The sequence below is a fragment of the Pteropus vampyrus genome, unplaced genomic scaffold (genome assembly GCF_000151845.1).
Source record: "Pteropus vampyrus isolate Shadow unplaced genomic scaffold, Pvam_2.0 Scaffold213, whole genome shotgun sequence".
NCBI lineage: Eukaryota > Metazoa > Chordata > Mammalia > Chiroptera > Pteropodidae > Pteropus > Pteropus vampyrus.
Genome location: NW_011888994.1, coordinates 1,415,753 through 1,432,125, shown reverse-complemented (window position 1 = coordinate 1,432,125; position 16,373 = coordinate 1,415,753). Strand labels below are relative to the sequence as shown.

Sequence of the window (16,373 nt, the reverse complement as noted above, 5' to 3'; positions counted from 1 at the left end):
ATCTTAAAAAGGGGGGTATGATTAAAATGGAAAAGAGAAATATTCATATAACAGTTTGTATTAAAGAGCCAAGAGTTGAATCCAGAGAGTAAGCAGTGCATTGGATTCCAAGAGGTCAGTAGACAAAAATCTTTGGTTATGCAGCATGTTGAGTTTTTTGAAACTAGAATGTTGATGTTCTTGATGATTTTTTCCATAGTCTTGGTTATCTCTTATAAAAAGGCATGTATGACCCAAATATTTTGCCAGAACACCTTAGTGGCCCAGGCAGTGGATTGCCCAGGGAGCAGTCCTTCCCATGCATGATCTACTGCAATCATCTGACCTTTGAGGTTTATCTCAAGTTGTTGGGCTTACTTCTGTCCTTGAGAAGTACTTTTTAAAAAATCCTTGACCCTTTTTCTTTTTCTTTGAAAATAAGTATGACCTTATAAAATTTCTACCTGATTTCATATCACTTAAGAAATTTTCTCTCTGAGACTGGATGCTAGGACGCAGACCTAACATTGTTGTAGAATTAAGTATCTGTGTGTCCTTAGGCAGCTCATGTAAAGACTCTGTGCTGCTTTTCTTCATTTGTAAAGCTGAAATCATTTCCATTCTGACAACCCCTAAAATTGTTAAGAGTTTAACAAGGTGCCATCAGTGGAGATTAATCTCTACCCTCCTCTGCCATCTTCATTTAATTGTAGATTCTACTTATAGCAGTTTACAAATATTGGCTTATTAAATTTAAGTTTCTTCACATATTCCATTGGCAGAGTATCCAACTTTTTAATTAATGTGTTGAACTATTATAATTATCTGAAACAATAAGTGACGAGATTTTATACTAATAAAATACCCCTTTGTTAAAATTCTTGTTTTTAAAATATGGTAGGAAAGGGACCAGTGATTTACTTGCTTGGGACCCCCTGTTTGGACCATCTCTTGATTCATCTTCAACTTCACTAACTTCATCATCATCAGGTAAATACATATACACACATATATTTTTTTAAACTGAGGCATGCAGTAGTTACTTTTTTCTAATTGCTTTATTCATCACTTTGTGTTGTACTTAATAATCAAAAAATTGTTTAACTTGTCCTCTCCTCATATTGCCAGATAAAAGTGATTTTATACTGGGTAACTTAGCCTAAAGACCCCATGGCTTAAACAATAAAGTTTATCAAATAACAACTTTTTTCATTTATATATTTATTTCTAGGCATCATTCCCATATTGATGCCCAAATAATTCTTACAGCTTGTAGATAAAATTCAACTACATAGACGTACATTAATGTAACCACTCCTTTCTTGATAGACATTTAAGTTACATCTGATTTTCTAGTATTATGAACAGCCATGAATATAACAGATTTTGTTTACATCTCATAATATTCTTCTAATAATTTTTCAATATTATATTTATCAGTCACAAGATATTATTATTGATACTTATTGCCAAACTGCTTTCCAGAAAGGTTTTAGCACTTCCCAAGCAATATCTGAAAGGACTTGAATGCTTTGTAGTTGTTTTGGCAAGAATATGCTCAATTTCTCTTCAAAATATGAAGTCCCATTAACCAACAGTCAAAGCGCGAATCAAAAGTGCATGTTTAATAAAACCACACTGCTTGTTCAAAGCAAGAAAATAAAATCACTTTCAGTTGATCTTTAAGCTTCTCTGGGATTTCAGAGATGTAATGCAGTGTTTGGGGGTTAAGGGAGTGCTGGAATGATAGGGAAAGAACTGGAATTGATCGAGTTCTTGCTGTGTCGCTCTGCTAGAAGCTATGCACATGTTATTTAATTTCACCTCATTTGCTGCTGCATGAAGTTGTTTTTATTGTCCCAGTTTTATAGATGAATAAAGTGAAGCTCAGAGGTGATCTGGAACTTTTCTAAGATCAGATAGCTAGGAAATGATGAAGAATAGATTTAAACCTGGTTAAACCTGGATCTTACTAATTCTAAAATCTTTTGCACTCTGGCAGAATAACAAAACAATAAGCCTATGAATAATAAACACTAGTATTTAAAATTAGACTGTTTAGAAACTAACATTAAAAAGACATTTTAATTGGATTTTAGGCAGCCTTTAACCCAAAACAACTTGGAATTTTGAAGGGAAGGTGATCTGTACCTAATATTTATAAAACAGCAACAAAAAGTTAATAGGTAGTGGAACATATCCTGAAGTGTCATTATAACCTTTCTCAATGGGCACTTGTTACTATTTAGTTTTATAAAACTAACCTTACTAATGCATCGTATCAGGAAAGTAATTATATAGGAAAAACTGAAGTTTTTAAGATTTTGTTTTTGTTTAGTAAGAATATCAGAGTAGTGTTTTGTATTTAAGCTAAAGAAGTCCTAAGCAGTGTTTTTCAATTTTGTTAATATTCTTTTATGAATTATTGTATCAAATTTTTAATAAAATTTTTCACATTGATATCACAGAGGCTTTAGTTAACTCTGTCCTTTATTTCTCACTATTTTCTTTGGTATCGTCTCTTTTCAATAAAGTTCTTTTTTCCTATTGCTACCTGTTTAAAGAATGCTTTACCCATATCAATTACAATTTCACGTAAAAAAAAAATGACATTTTCATTCAGCGGTCATTCGATGTTTAGGAGCTAGGATATGATAAAACATTTATAAACCTTTTGCTAGTTTTGAGTAATTAAAATGACATTAACCTGAAACAAGATGATAACTGGCTATATAGAGTTATATTTTAGTTCTAGAATTTTCCTGTTGCTTCTAGTTTTCAATTGTTTTCTTCTCCTTCAGGTGATTGTGAAGAGCGGATAAGGCACTCTACTTTCATTCCCACTGATTTAAATGTCTAGGTGTATGATAATTGAATCTTTATTTGAAACCAACTCAGATTCTTGGTCTAGAAAGCCTACCACTACACTTGTCCACTGACTCTCTATGTTCTCCTTCTGTAACAGCACCAGCAGAGGATACAGATAGTTTCTTTTTGCTTCATGGTTACAAAGTCAGTGGATTTCTTTCATTGATGAGCTTGTTATAAGTTCATTACCAGTGGAGCTCAGGTAGTATTCCAGATATTGCACTGTAAAACTGAAAATGCCTTCAGGTTTCCTGATGCTTTGGATGAGAGATCTTCCAAAAGCTACATCTCTGAGGATCAGAGTGACCTTTGGCATAACATCATGTCGTGAAAAATTACTGAAGAGGCTAAAAATGCTGATTTTTCTTCTACATCATCATCATTGCTTCTGGATTTTAGATTAGTATCTTTTTGTGCAGGTAAAGAATGGTATGAGAAACATGCATTGTCTGTTCCCCTTAGGTAATGTCAGAGGGTAGATCTAAATTAGGTCTTATCTCCTATGCTTTTACAGGTCACTTCCTATTTCTTGAACTACTACATCTAATAGACATTTTTTTGGAAGTGAGCTCCATTATCAACACCACCACCACCACCACCACTATCAAAACACACAACTAAGACACTTAAGTTTATAAAAAATTATAGTAATATCCTTCAGAGGCTTCTAGAAGCAGTACCTATTTGGCATATGCAGATATTCATTTATAATACATAAATTTATTATTAGTTTATAATTAATAGATTCATTTATAAACGGTGGTGTTGAGTTTTGTTACTAGCTTTCCTAAAAAAGCAATTTCTGATTATTTGAAGGATCTATGCTTAACACTTCTTGGTTTTGAGTCAATCTAAAAGCCATTTGGAAAGGCCACTTGATCAATAATGAAGTTTCAGATGTAAATGCCTCTATTAGTTAAGCTGTCTCACAGGTTTGAAATAACGAGTATTAGTCAGTGCTGGTTTCATTGATTATGAACATATCTTAAAAGTAAATGTCATAGCACAGGGAAGTGTTATGGTTCTCAGGCTGGCGCATGTTTCTTCCAATGTGCAGCTTAAAATAAGAGGGCAGCATGAAAGAACTCGTGCTGATTGGATGAAGGCAATAGCTTTAAGAACTAAAGTTGATTTCTTACCAGCTTTCTACTTTTTTCCTTAAGCAGCCTGAACTCTGCTTACATCTGTTATCCCTTCATGTGCTTTCTAAATGATTTCATAACCCCATGGCATTTGCTTTCACTCCTGTGTGACTACTTTTTTTCTTTAGATCTCTTCCTACCACCTCCATGCTCCTCCTTTTTATGCCTCCATTCCTCCATTGCTGACCAAGGGCCCCCAGCTTTACTATTTGTTTCCCCATGTATATACTCAGGCCCATTCATATATTTTCAACTTTGTACATCTATAAACTTATAGAACTTAGTGAAATATATTTCTTCTTATTCCTATTATATTCAGTCTCTTAATTATAGCCCCATCTTTTAGAAAGGACCAAAAGAATTTAAAATTAATTTAAGGATGATTTAAACATATTTGGTTTTATTCTTCATTCTTGCTTTGATTACACTAATACATTTGTGACTTTTGATGCTGTACACTTGAATTCCATTCATTAATTTCTACCATGATGAGTTATTTTTAATTAGGAATACTAAGATTCTTATTTCTGATTTATAAAATTGCAAAATTTGCAAATGGTGTTAAAAACAGTGAACACTAAATTTATATAGGATTTAGGGAAAATTAAGATATTTTCAACACTTACCAAAAATTAGAGTGATTTAGAGACAATTTTTTAGTAAAGATATTTTTAATACTATTAATTCACAAAAAAAGTTACAGTGTGGTTTAATGTAAAAGTCAAATTACAAGTTTAATCAAGGTAAGTGTTTTATTTAGAGTTCATATTATTTTTCTTAAGGTGTTTCAAAGGCTTGGTCTTGCATTATTGTCTGTAAAGTAGATGTATGAGCAGTAAACTAAAGACCTGAGGCCTTAAATTGTTTACACCAGTTAATTTATTAGATTTAATTTTTGTAGATATAAATAAGTGAAATAGAAAAACAATTTATATTTTGTGCCAGTTTTATCGAAATTGTAATGATTTTTTTTACAGGAATAATATTGGTGACTTTGCAAAAAGCATATTTGATACGTTCCCAGTATTTCACCAAATATCTGTAATTACATTTTTTAAAAATTCCTGAAAAACGAGATTTGAATCCTAACAGTTCCTCTATAATAGAATGTCTTTATGTAAGGATTGCTACATACTAATGATTTTCTTCAAATTTTCTTTTTCCCCCCACCAGGCAGGCCCACAACTCCTCTTTCTGTAGGCACCATTGTCCCACCTCCAAGGCCTGCTTCCAGACCAAAGCTTACTTCAGGCAAACTCAGTGGGATTAATGAAATAGTATGTACTCAGGTGTTTCTTTTTTTTAATTACAACTGTTTTGATTTAAGATGCAAATGATATCTTTCTATATACCCCTTTAGAGTTGAATGTTTGGAATTTTCTACTCGATTCTTGCAAGTATAGAAAAGTTTTCCCTAACAGTACTTCCTTCTCTCCCCTATATTACCTTAGTGATCATACCTGTGGAGCAAGATATTGTTCAGTTGGAAAGAGATTTCCTGAGAAAGTTGGCACTTTATAAAAATACTATTTAGTACCGAATGTTTCACAGTTAAGAAGCACTTTTTATGTAATTCTGTGTGAAGGCAAATATTAAGAAGTGTTAGTCCTTAGACATATAGTGCCAGGCGAGTCCTGGAGAGCATCTGGTCCAGCTTTATTTTGTATATAAGGAAACTGGAATTCACATCACTTGATTGTCTTGCACATATTAAGTGCATATTGCTATAAAAAAATAAAGCATTGGTCTTCAAAAGTTGTCAGATAAAGAAATTTTATGGGTTTTATTTAGCGTGAGGCTCTCTCAAACAAGTCTTTACCTGTGATCTATTCTGTTTTGCTTCATCTTTTACACTAATTGCCAGAATTACATTTCTAAAAGTCAAGCTTATTAATCTTTTTCCCCTGATATAGATCTGCAGTGGTTCTAACTGAAAAAAATATACTTGGTTCTTGATGATAAAGTTGCCCCAGTAACCTACATTACCAAGCTAACTATCCAGCTTTCTCCTCTTTATAACCCAGGTTCCGGCCACTTGAAACTTTCTACTGTTCCCCAAATACATCATGCTCTTTTATATATCCATGTCTTCTTCTTATGCTCCCTCTATTTGAAATGCACCTCAGTTTTCTTTAAGACCAAACTAATTATCACCACCTAGGTAAAACCTTCTTTGACCATTACTCCTCCCCCAGTAGATTTAATCATTCTCTTCCTATACCCATATGCTTTGTCACAGATCACATTGTATTTCTCTTCTCCACTGCCACCAGCCATACTTTGTTTGCTTTAGCCAATTTCATATCCTTAATACTTTGCATAATACCTGTCACATGGTACATAGTTAGAAAATATTTCATGAATAAACAAAAAGGTTTGAACACCAAATATTGAAATGGTGATGTCTTTTACTCACTGTCCCAATGAACAGACGTAGTGGAAGTGAAATGAAAAACTACAAGCTGCCAAGTAGTTGGTTATTATTTAAGTAATATAAAATTACTACATCTTAATAACATGAATTTTTTTCTTGATTACAAAAGCAGTACATAATCATGTTATAAAATTTGGAAAATAAACACAGAACATAAAAATTCCTTCTATATTTTATCACCCAAAGATAACTACTGTTAACATTTTTGTATATATCCTTTCATTATTTTTTGAGTTTATTTATCCAGTGGCAGTAAAATAAGAGTTGTTAAAAGCACAAGTTTATTAGCCGCTAATTACCTGAGGAACATTAGCAAGTTGTTTATTTGGAGTCTCAGTTTCCTTCTGGATAAAATGGGTATAATGATAATAGGTTATTGTGATGCTTAAATAAGTTGGTATTAAACACTTAGAACATCGTCAAGGTAAGTAATTGCTCAAAAAGTTGCTATGAACAATATGTGTATGTTTTTAAGTAAAAGGTCATATCATATATTTTATTTTTTGTTCACTTGAAAATATTTTGGGAGTGTCTTTTTTGTATCATAAATTATTTCATGGTTTTCAAACGTCTTTAAAGTGGTAGAAGTTTTTGTCTAATAATAATCTTAAGTTGTAAGTCTATTAAATAAGTAAAAGTGGGACTTTTGTAATTGAATCCTTCACATCACCATTCACTTCCTGCCCCAGCCTTGAGAGCCTTCTAGCAACCACTCTGAAGGCTTCAGGGAACCTCCTGGAAGTGGCTGCAGAGCATAATCTTATCTTCTACACCATTGTCAGCATTAAATTTCCAAAAGTTTTCAGAAATTTGTTTGACATTGTTTATTTCCACGTTCTCATTGTAAATGTCTTAATGAATTTTCTTATGTATTTGCAGACATTATTTTCTTAGTAAAAATTTAAAAAGTGAAATCCATGAGCTAAGTGGTATGTGCATATTTAAGACCCTTGATGATTGTTGCTGTATTGCCCACAGAAAGGTGGTGCTGATTTGAATTCTCTCCAGCTGTACATTGGAGCGCCCTTTTCCTTGTATACTTGTATGTGCATTCTTCTCAAAGGGTCTATAACCACACCCTCCTCACATCCCTGCAGAGAACCCCTCATTGTTCTAGAGCAGTAGTTCTCAAAGTGTGGTCCCAAGACCAACAGTGTTAGCATAACTTGGGAACCTGGTAGAAATTCAATTTCTCTGGCTCCACCCCAGACAAATCAGAAATTCTGGGGAGTGGCCCAGCAACTGTGTTTTAACAAGCCCTCCAAGTGATTCTGATACATGCTAATGTTTGAGAACCATTGTTTTTAAGCAGTGCTGTCCAATAAATACTGCAAGTGACATATTTAAAGTTTCAAGGAACCAATGAAAAAAGAAAGTGAAATTAATAGATTTAACATATCAATATAAAAATTGAGACTTTACTTTTTTGTGTGTATACTGTCTTTAAAATCTATTGTTTCATAGTTCATCTCAAATTTGAACTAGCTACATTTTCAGTATTAGTGGCTACTGTACTAGACAGTGCCATTCTAAAACAAGAGAAAACCACTTAAGAGCTGTTTTTGCCTTTCCTAAAAAATTGTAAAGTGCCCATTCTAATTATAAATTGTAAAAATGCAGCCAAATTATATTAGTCATAAGGCCATGTTGCCACAGGAGAAATGTCTCCTACAGTAGTGGATTTCAAGACTTTTTCCAAGCTTGTAAGTTTCAAATCAGCTGTTGAATGTAATATTTGTTTGGCCTCACATTCAACATCTACATACAGATACAACTGCATTTTTACATTGTGCTATATTTTCCAGAATAATGAGTCATCAAAAAGCCCTTCTCTGGAACTAATAGTTTAAAAATAGTTAAATGGGAGGTGGGGTGGGGGGCTTAATAAATGTGAAACACTTTGGGCAGTATTTTCTAATTTTTATAAAAGTGTATATCTGTAAATTTACATTCATGCAATGAATAATTGACTAATTTTAGTGTATGAATGCTTATAAAGTTTGGTTTTGCTTTTTTTCAAGTCCCTCAAATAACAGGACAGGTATAGTGTCTTTCTTGTTTACTGCTTTGTATCTAGTACCTACGCCATGGCTTGTCACATAGTAGGCACTAAATAAGTACTGTATTTCCTTAATACTTTTATAAGCAGGAAAAGATTATTTTTAATTAAGCTAAATATGCCTTATTCTAAAAAGTGAAAGACCTCAGGAAGTATTGCTAATGTATTGTTGGAACAAGTAGGAATTTGGAAGGAAAAAAATTCATTCACCAAGGTAAAAGATAAATGAATTGGAGTTATAGTTTTTATATTTGTTTTTATGTTTAACTAGAAAGTATTTTTTATATTTGTTTTTATGTTTAACTAGTAGGATTAACATTTTCTCAAATCCTTTGCATGGCATGAACTTTCTCAGTGAGAAAGCATTAAAATGAATTACCAAGGAAAATGTGGACAGATTTGTAAACACTAAAAGGGCAAGCAATATTTAGGGAGAAAACTATTTGCAGCAAATAAAGCAAAGGGTTATTGAAAGGTCGGGTAATACTAAGACCTCTGCCAAACTAAATCAGACAAAGCTAATACATATAACTCATAAAAGGAAAAATGCCAATTTTATTTTTATCAAATTAGCTAAAAGTTAAAATTTTTTCACCCTCTTCTGTGGCTCATCTATTCACTGCTGGCAAGGGTGCAGAGAAATATTTTCTTGTATTTATAGGCAGACTGGTAAAGTCAGTAACGCTTTTGGGAAGCAGTTTGGCAGTGTCTGTGAAAAGATTTCATAGTGTTTAAACATTTAACTTCTGAGAATCTAAAGCATACTTTTTGAAATACAGAAAATGTTTTATGTACGGAAATTCTCTTGACAGCATTTTGTAAAAATAGCCTTTTCAGCTTTTAATATATTCTCAAAAATTATTTGACCTGTGGCATCTCTAATTTTGAGTTATAAGAAAGTCACACAGTAAATTTAGTTTAGTTTACCTGATACTTAAAAATCTTTTTTGATAACAGAGGGATTATTTTACCATTTTGATAACTTTTTTGTTTTTAAGCCCAGGCCATTCAGCCCACCTGTAACTTCCAATACCAGCCCACCTCCTGCCGCTCCTTTAGCCCGGGCAGAAAGTTCTTCCTCTATCTCATCTTCTGCTTCATTAAGTGCTGCCAACACTCCAACAGTAGGTAAGCGATTATCATCAATTACATGTGAAAGTTAAAATCTAATGATCAGGCTGAATTTTTTGATATTTTTAATGGGCTGGTGAATTTAACATTAGAAATTTTGGTTTTCTGGAAACACTCCTGGCATTATCAAACTAGCCACATTTTCCTTTTCTTTTTCATAGTTTATATTATTTGAATAGGAGAATTTTAAGCATGGTTGGCACTGTTAGGAGTACATCAAATTTATAAACTACTGACCAATATAAATACTGTAGTTGAAGACAAAATATAATACAGTCCTTTCTACTCTGAATTGATACTTGCATTCTTAAGAAAGTCTGTGTTTTAAAAACAACTGATTCAATGAAAGAGGTTTATGCTTGCAATGAATTATTTTTTTCCTACAAGAATTTAAATCATAAAGATTTAAACGTAGATATTAGGGTATAGCTATATAAACCTAAACCTCATCAAACATTCAGTATTACATATAGATTTTGCTTGAGATTTTTTTGTTACCTTTATCCAATTCTTCCTACAAATTCTTATTACCTTTCTCACTTTTTGTTAGTACAGTAAACAAAGTACAAAGCCACTTAAAGCAGCTGTTTCGGGAGCAACAGCTTCTCATCAAAATTATAACTTGTCCCCATTGCTGTGCTTCTAAGTAGTAATGGGTTTATCCTTGATAATATAAATCATTGATTTGTATTAACTAAGCATAAGTCAGTAGTGCTCAAAGTTTGGTCCTTGGACCTGCAGCATCTGTCTGTATTACCAGGAAACTTATTAGAAATGCAGACCTTTTAAACTAAGCTTTGGGAGTGGGGCTAAGCAATCTTTGAATAGGCCTTTGAGGTAATTCTGATGCATGTTAAGTTTGAGAATCACATCCCTAATTAAGCTGATTTAATTATAAATCTAATTTTATTTGTCAAAACTCAACATGGGAGAAATGTGTATTCTGTGTCTGGCCATTGTAAAAATGGCATAAGTAATATAGGCTAAAATAAGGTAAAAAATGATTTCTAAATGTCCAAATACGTTATTTTACATATCTTTATGAACTTAGATATATTGTTTACATAAAGGTAAAAGAAAAACTTATAAATTTGACTTTTTGTTTTAACAGTACTTTATTCTTATTTTTTGTTTGTATATGTGGTTTTGTTAATTCGTTTCTGCAGAATCTACATTTTAGCCATAAAGAACATAGATGGGTCCTATTAGAAATCAGGCAGGTAGTCTAAACCAAAATTGGCTTTTCCATTATCTCTGTATTCAGAAGTTTTCCTTTTTGTGATGTAAACTTTACTTTTGATTGAGTTGGTACATATGTTTTTAGTTTGAGTCAGTGTGGGCAATAGGAGAACCAAGTAGGTGACAGTAATGACATAGGCAGGATGTATGTAGATTTTGTACAATAAAGGTTCTTTAAATCTACCTAAAAATTCTCTCTTTATCATGGTGCTCATTCAGCTGTGTTGAGATACAAATTTTTGATTCTTCTTGTTTCTTGAATATCTTTTCCTGCAATATTTTGTTTTATTTAAATATGATAGAAGATGATAATTTGATTGGAACACTCTCTGAAATTGAAAAGCACTGTGAGACTTCACAAGGTATTGTATATCGAAAGCAAATGTATGTGTTAACTAATGATTCTAAAGTGTACCTAAAATACTTTATCTAATTTTTCCTTTTCCAGCAATGTATGGTGTCTCAGAAATCAAGAATAACTCTAAGGTTTAACGATCTCAATTTTATACTAATTATGTCCAGTTGCTATACAGAATCCATTGCTATCAAGTCTCCAATTATAAAAACACAATATGTTTGCATTGTCTTCCATCTCCCTGCTCTTCTCTCAACATTGAGAAATATCAACACATCTTAAACTGTCAAAACTAGAGATAAAGTGATAGAAAAGAAGCAGCAACACTATGTCAGTTAAAAAATAATTTCAGTAGCTAAACTACCAGAGCAAAAGCTGTCATACGAAAACCATGCATATAGTGAGTTGAAGTTAGAGGCACAGAGATAGAAAATAGTTGGGAGTGAGCCTCTTGTTGTAACTCCTGAGCCAAAAGGAATTCCACAAAAATATCCATTGACTGTTACAGGAAGGTACCCCATACCCTCAACATTTTTTTTTTTTTTTGAAACATACAATTGTTTAAATGTGGAGCAATTAAACCAAAATTGGAATGCAAACTATCTTTATAAAGAATACAATGAATTTTTTATTTCTAAAGAATAATTCTGAATATAAATGCAGACTTTTTTTAGGGACTTAAGTACACATTTCTTGTCAGTTTTTATGCATGCAATATAACTTTGAAAGAAATAGAAGATACAAAAGGGGATATGCCAAAATGTTCAGTGGATTTGAGTTTTTTTCCTTATTTTCATTACTTGCCAGTATTTGAACAACGGGCCTAATAGTTTATAGGGAAACTATCTCAAGAATTCTCATTTTATATGCCCAAATTAATTGAAAATAACCTTGTAGGTGTCTTTTGAGCTTTAATGTCAAAGCAGTTAGCAGACATTAACATTACCCATGACCATGTGTAAATACCCCTATGTGTAGGTTATTAAGGGAAAAAAATCAATAAGATTATTATAGCCTTTATCTTTTTCTGAAAATAGGCTTTCCCGAATTTATAATTGCACTCTAGATCAATATATTTTTTAAAAAGGCAATTGAACTAATTTAAATTTACAGTGACATTTTCCCAGTGCACAGCCATGTATAATTTGCATAATTTTAATCAGTGAATTTATACTTAGTCTGCTTTTTTCACTTAACTTTTTCTTACACACATTCCCAAAACAGCTGCCTCTTGATTAGGACCTTATCTTTCACTTAAATCATCTCACCTGATCCAAACTTGAATCCTCGCCAACAGTCATTTTTCTCTTCAATCCTGGATCCTACCTACTCTGTGTTCTGAGTGATCTTATTAAATGAAAAACCTAATCATGTTTCTCTTAAATATTTTTAGTAGTTTTTAGTGCCAAAAGGATAAAATTAAAGGTCCTGCATACTCTGAGTCATAAACACTTCTCTGGACTCATTTTCATTTCCTTTCATCATTCCAGCCCATCCCTCACCAATAAACTATGCTCCTGCTTTGCAAAGCTACATATTCAAAAAGGCACCATTTTTTCACCCCTCCTTAGCAAAGTGTCTGGCACATATTAGTGGCTAGTAAAGTAGCTGTTGTGATTTTGTGAATAAGTTTTTATATTGTTTAAATTTTCACATGAAATTTTAAATTGTCTTAAGTGGGGGTTTGCTTTTCCCAATGGCCTAGAAGCAGCAATTCTTGTTCTCATGTATTTTTAGTCAATGTGCTATTTTTCTAACTATGAAAAACCTTCTAAATCAAAATCCCTTCAAAATCTCAAATACTACAAAATCTTCCCAGCCTCTAAGCCTAACACAAGATGTTTTTCACTGTAGGATCTCAGGTTTAATTGTAAGGCAGAGAAAGCCAGTTCTGATTTTTGTCAGAATCCTTTAGTTATCTCAAAAGTAACTCTGTCTTTTACAATAAGTAGTCACCTCTGAAATAAAAATATCTGATGGCTATGATTATTGTGCAGCATTTATGTCACAAAAGCATACATTCAGATTTCAGAGATATATGTTGACCTAGGTTACTCATTTTTTAAATAAAAATGAATAATTAGAATTAACTGTCCTGTTGACTTACTTTTACAAATTGTATCACATATTAAATAAAATGCCTCACTCTCCAATTAGTAGCAGTAGTGATAGTGGTAAGGCATAAGTGGGAAAAATATATTTGTGTAAAGAAAAAGGCATTTTGAGGGATATTTCTATTATGAAATAAATCAGGTACTTTGTTTACACAAAACAAAAAAACCCAAAACCTGAACACATGCATAAATTAAATTTGTTTACATTTTATTCTGCTTTTAAAGCACTATGCTTTATTATGATTTGACTCAAAGTGTCTTATCTGAGTGAATTTTATGTCAGGAATGTTATAAAAAATATTACATTTATTGAGGCAAGGTAATGTGGCAATATAAAACAAGTATTAGACAAAAAAGAGGTAAAAGACAATTATGAGTAGTGTGTGAAATATACCACTCAGAATTAGCAAATGGATAGAGGTAGCTTAAATACAAAAATCCAGTTTAATGTCTTGACGTATGTGTTGGTAGAACCTGAAAGAATTTAATAATTGAATGATTTTGAAGCCATATTTTAGTAATTTTAGCTCTTCAGGTGAAGGACTTTTCTTCCGACGTTCCTTAACTCAACCCTTCTGTGTCATTACATTTAAAACAAAAGTCATTGTGATGTGTTTTCCTGATATTTTTGCCCTTTGACTTGTGTTCCAGTTTGTTTTATGCTATATTTTTTAACCTCCAGATTTATACTTGGGGTGTCATTGGAACCAGTAATAGTCATTTGTGACAAGCTAACATTGTGAATCTACCTGTCTTAATATTTAATAAATATCTTTCTGTAGGATTTAACAGATGGATTGTATGTATTCTAGGTGTGTCACGAGGTCCCAGTCCTGTCAGCCTTGGAAATCAGGACACCTTACCTGTGGCAGTCGCCCTTACAGAATCTGTCAATGCTTACTTTAAAGGAGCAGATCCTACCAAGTTAGTTTTAAAAAGATGTGTTTGTCGGGGGTGGTGGGGGCTGGGTGGTAAATTTTCAGAGTTCTATTTGTTTCTGTATCTATTAGGGTTTTCTGTTTTTTATCTGCTTTTGGCTATCAAACAGTCATTTAGGGATTGTCTTTCAAATTTAAAAGTCACTATAATCAGCAATACTGATGGCTTTTTTCCCCCAGTTTATTTACATTCTTGCTCAAGCTTTATGAGCAACATGACATCTGTTGCTTGACGTATTTATTGAGCAGGATGATTTAGATGGGGATAGAACTCTGAATCTTGGCCTAATGTATGTCTTTGGCGAAAGTGTGACATTTGTGAGGGAGACCTAGAATGCATGTTGAATATCCGAGACTCTTGGCAGGATTGGTTTAACCTTCTTTTAAGAAAATGATAATTGGGCAAATGACCACCCCTACTTTTTATGCAACATATTATTTACTCAGCATACATTCATTCATCAAATGTTTGAGTGCTTGCTATGTATAAGACTCTTTTATAAATTTACATTATTGTGAGAGAAAGTTTGATTCGTTTTCTCATAGTAATGCAAGCTCAGGAGAGAAGAACTCTGTTTTGTTTACTGAAGTATCCTCAATACTTATAACACATAGTAAGTGCTCAAATGTCAGATGACCAAATGTATAGTGCATGAATAATGTTACTCTTGGAAAGTAGGGGTATAGATATATGCTAGAAAGAAAAACCAGGATAAGGGGATGGAGAATTAAAATATAGGGCTACTGTTGTACATAGAATGATCAGAAAAAACTTTTTGGAGGTTAAACAGATGTTTGAAAGACATTGAGAAACAAGTTATGCAGATTCTAATGAGTATAAGGGATTGAAGTAGAAGCATGCTTGGCATATTCAAGAAACAGCAAATAACCAGGTCACTGAGTAGAAATAAACAAGGCGGAGTGTACTCAAAGATAAATCCATAGAAGGACCAGATCAGGTTGGGCATTGTAGACCATAAGAAGTTTGGAATTAATTTTGAGTGAGATGGAAAGTCAACGGAGGCTTTTGAGCAGAGGAGTGATGAGGTTACTTATGTTTTTGAAAGAGTACTGTGATACTGTGTCTATATAAGAGAATAAACTGGAAGGAGCCAGAGTAGATGAAGAGAGAGGATTAACCACAGAAGTCCAGATTAAGAATAATAGTGACTCATTACTACTTACCATTTCATCTGCTAATACCAATATTAGCTAATACCAATATTAGCAGATGAAATGGTAAGTAGTAATGAGATTCTGAATGTGTTGAAAACAGCTGTCATGATTTGCTGAGAGAGTAGATTGCTAAGTTTGAAGTACTTTTATTAAGACAATTTAGTGGAGTTGAGTTGATGAATACATGATTCTGGAGTTCAAGACATAGGTTCAGGTTAGAGATAAATATTTAGTAGTCATTAATTTGTATATAATACTTAGACAGTAGAGATTTGATGAGAACTAAGTTCTGGTCACCTTCAAAGTTTAGAAAACAGGAAAAACAAGAATGATCCATCAAAGGAGTTTGAGACAGCAGGCAACAAGAGAGGTGAGGAGAGAACCAGTAGAGCAATATCCCAGAAACTAAGTGAATAAACCCTTTCATGGAGGAAGGTGTGAAGCTATATCTGATGCCACTGACAGATCAAGAAGAATTGACCCTTGACAGTTAGGAAGTCATTGGTGACCTTTATAAAAACAATTTTAGCAGAGTGGTGGAGTTAAAAGCCTGCTTGGAGGGGAGTTCAGGAGCGGGAGATGATACAAATAATAGTCAACTATATTTGGAGAGAGCAAACGTAGACAACTTTTTCTGGATATTTTGCTCTAAGGGGAAGCATAGAAATAGGGCAGCAGGAGAGAGAGAATAGAATCAGAGGAGGGTTTTATTTTAGCATTTAAGATTATATTCATTTTAGCGTGTCTCTATGCTGATGGGAAAGATCCAATATTTATGGAAAAAATTGAACCTGTATGAAAGAGGACAGTTGCATGAGTGAAGTCCTTCAGTATGTAAGAAGAGACGAACTTCAGTGCAGAAGTGATGGGATTGGCCTTAGGTGCATAGACTAATCATAGTTGAAATAGAAAGGAAAGCAGAAGGAATGGATACAGAG

General features: G+C 33.0%; 1 protein-coding gene across 5 annotated transcripts in view; it reads left to right on the top strand.

Annotated features, from left to right (window-relative positions):
- Window positions 1-16,373, top strand: part of FCHO2 (FCH domain only 2) — a 105,066-nt gene that overhangs the window by 74,326 nt on the left and 14,367 nt on the right. For all 5 annotated transcript variants that reach the window (XM_011372725.2, XM_023538131.1, XM_023538130.1 and 2 more), the window contains 4 exons: window positions 881-969; window positions 5,163-5,266; window positions 9,481-9,610; window positions 14,134-14,245. In XM_011372725.2, coding sequence (XP_011371027.1) covers window positions 881-969; window positions 5,163-5,266; window positions 9,481-9,610; window positions 14,134-14,245 — 435 coding nt within the window. The remainder of the gene's footprint in view (window positions 1-880; window positions 970-5,162; window positions 5,267-9,480; window positions 9,611-14,133; window positions 14,246-16,373) is intronic.